This window comes from Sinocyclocheilus rhinocerous, unplaced genomic scaffold, assembly GCF_001515625.1.
Source record: "Sinocyclocheilus rhinocerous isolate Xijiao unplaced genomic scaffold, SAMN03320098_v1.1 scaffold586, whole genome shotgun sequence".
Lineage (NCBI taxonomy): Eukaryota > Metazoa > Chordata > Actinopteri > Cypriniformes > Cyprinidae > Sinocyclocheilus > Sinocyclocheilus rhinocerous.
In genome coordinates this window covers 36,572-37,918 of record NW_015631803.1, presented here as the reverse complement: position 1 = coordinate 37,918, position 1,347 = coordinate 36,572, and the positions used below count along the sequence as shown (strand labels likewise).

General features: G+C 30.9%; 1 protein-coding gene across 1 annotated transcript in view; it reads right to left on the bottom strand.

Annotated features, from left to right (window-relative positions):
• LOC107741997 (CLIP-associating protein 1-B-like) overlaps positions 1 to 1,347 on the bottom strand; it is a gene marked incomplete at its 5' end in the record, with an annotated part of 39,186 nt that overhangs the window by 1,750 nt on the left and 36,089 nt on the right. The window contains one exon of the mRNA XM_016554843.1: positions 5 to 235. Within this exon, the coding sequence (XP_016410329.1) occupies positions 5 to 235 (231 nt within the window). The remainder of the gene's footprint in view (positions 1 to 4; positions 236 to 1,347) is intronic.

Here is a 1,347-nt window from a genome sequence, read left to right as displayed (position 1 = left end):
GTGTGTGTGTGTGTGTGTGTGTGTGTACCTGTAAGAGTCCCGGGATGATGTCGGGCAGGAGCTGAATCAGGGAATCCTGGGGAATGCGCTCGATTACTTTGGTCTGCATTTTAATAGCGGCGAGGTTGATGGGATAGTCGGCCGTCTGGATGATGGGACACAGGACTTTGATGCACTGCTCCGAGTGGATGGATCCGGCCAGCGTGGACGCCGTTTCTTCTGCCGCCCGCACCACCTGTGGAGACACGAGACACGACCGTCAGACAAACAGCACAGAAGAGTGACGTTAAAAGAGAGAATGATGGATCTTAGAGCAGCGCTTCTCAACTTTTTTGACTCGAAGGCCCTACATTGTCCTCCGCAATATTTCAAGGCCCCCATGTAGACTAATATGTTTCTGTAAATACAAATTTTTGTTTTCAAAGTTTTTGATTTATATAAAATATATTTCAGGGTTATTACAGTTAGCAAAAACTAAAATAGTTAAAAAAGCAAAACATTTAATATAATATAATAAAATATAAAAATTATTTTATTTCAGCAATGCCAAGTCAACATTTCTCAGTTTGATTTAGTTTAACTTTATATACTAAAATAGCAGAAACTAAAATTGAAATAAAAATTAATAAAAGTTATACCGACATATTAAAAAAAACTAAAACCTTAAAGAATTGTATTCAAAACTAGTCAATGATACTAAAATAAGTAAAAATAAGTAAAATTATTATAATTAAAATTAAAACAATTTAATTTCAAGATTTCAGAAGTTTTAAGAGCTGAATGATCTTCAGGTACTATAACAGATTTTGTGAATATTTTGATTAAGAATTTAATGTAATGTAAATTAATGTAATTTAATTTAAGTTAAAGTTTTAGTAATTTTATTGTGCATTTTTGGCATTTCATTAGTTTTAATAAAGTTTTTTTTTTGTTGTTGTTATTTTAGTATTTCAACTTGATCTAAATAGAAATGAGAAATGCCTTGGCAGCTAGCTGAAATAAAATAAGTGTTTTCTTTTAGTTTTAGTTCATGATAATAACCCTGAATGAGGCTTCCTCATACATCATATATATATGAATCCTGGTTATAATATATATACATATATATATATTTTTTATTTTAAAAAGATTTTTTATGTTTTTAAAGAAGTCTCTTCTGCTCACCAAGCCTGCATTTATTTGATCCAAAATACAGCAAAAGCAGTAATATTGTGAAATATTTTTACTATTTAAAATAACTGCTTCTGTCTGAATTTATTTTATTTATTCCTGCGATTTCAAAGCTGAATTTTAGCATCATTACTCCAGTCTCGTGATCCTTCAGAAATCATTCTAATATGCTGATTT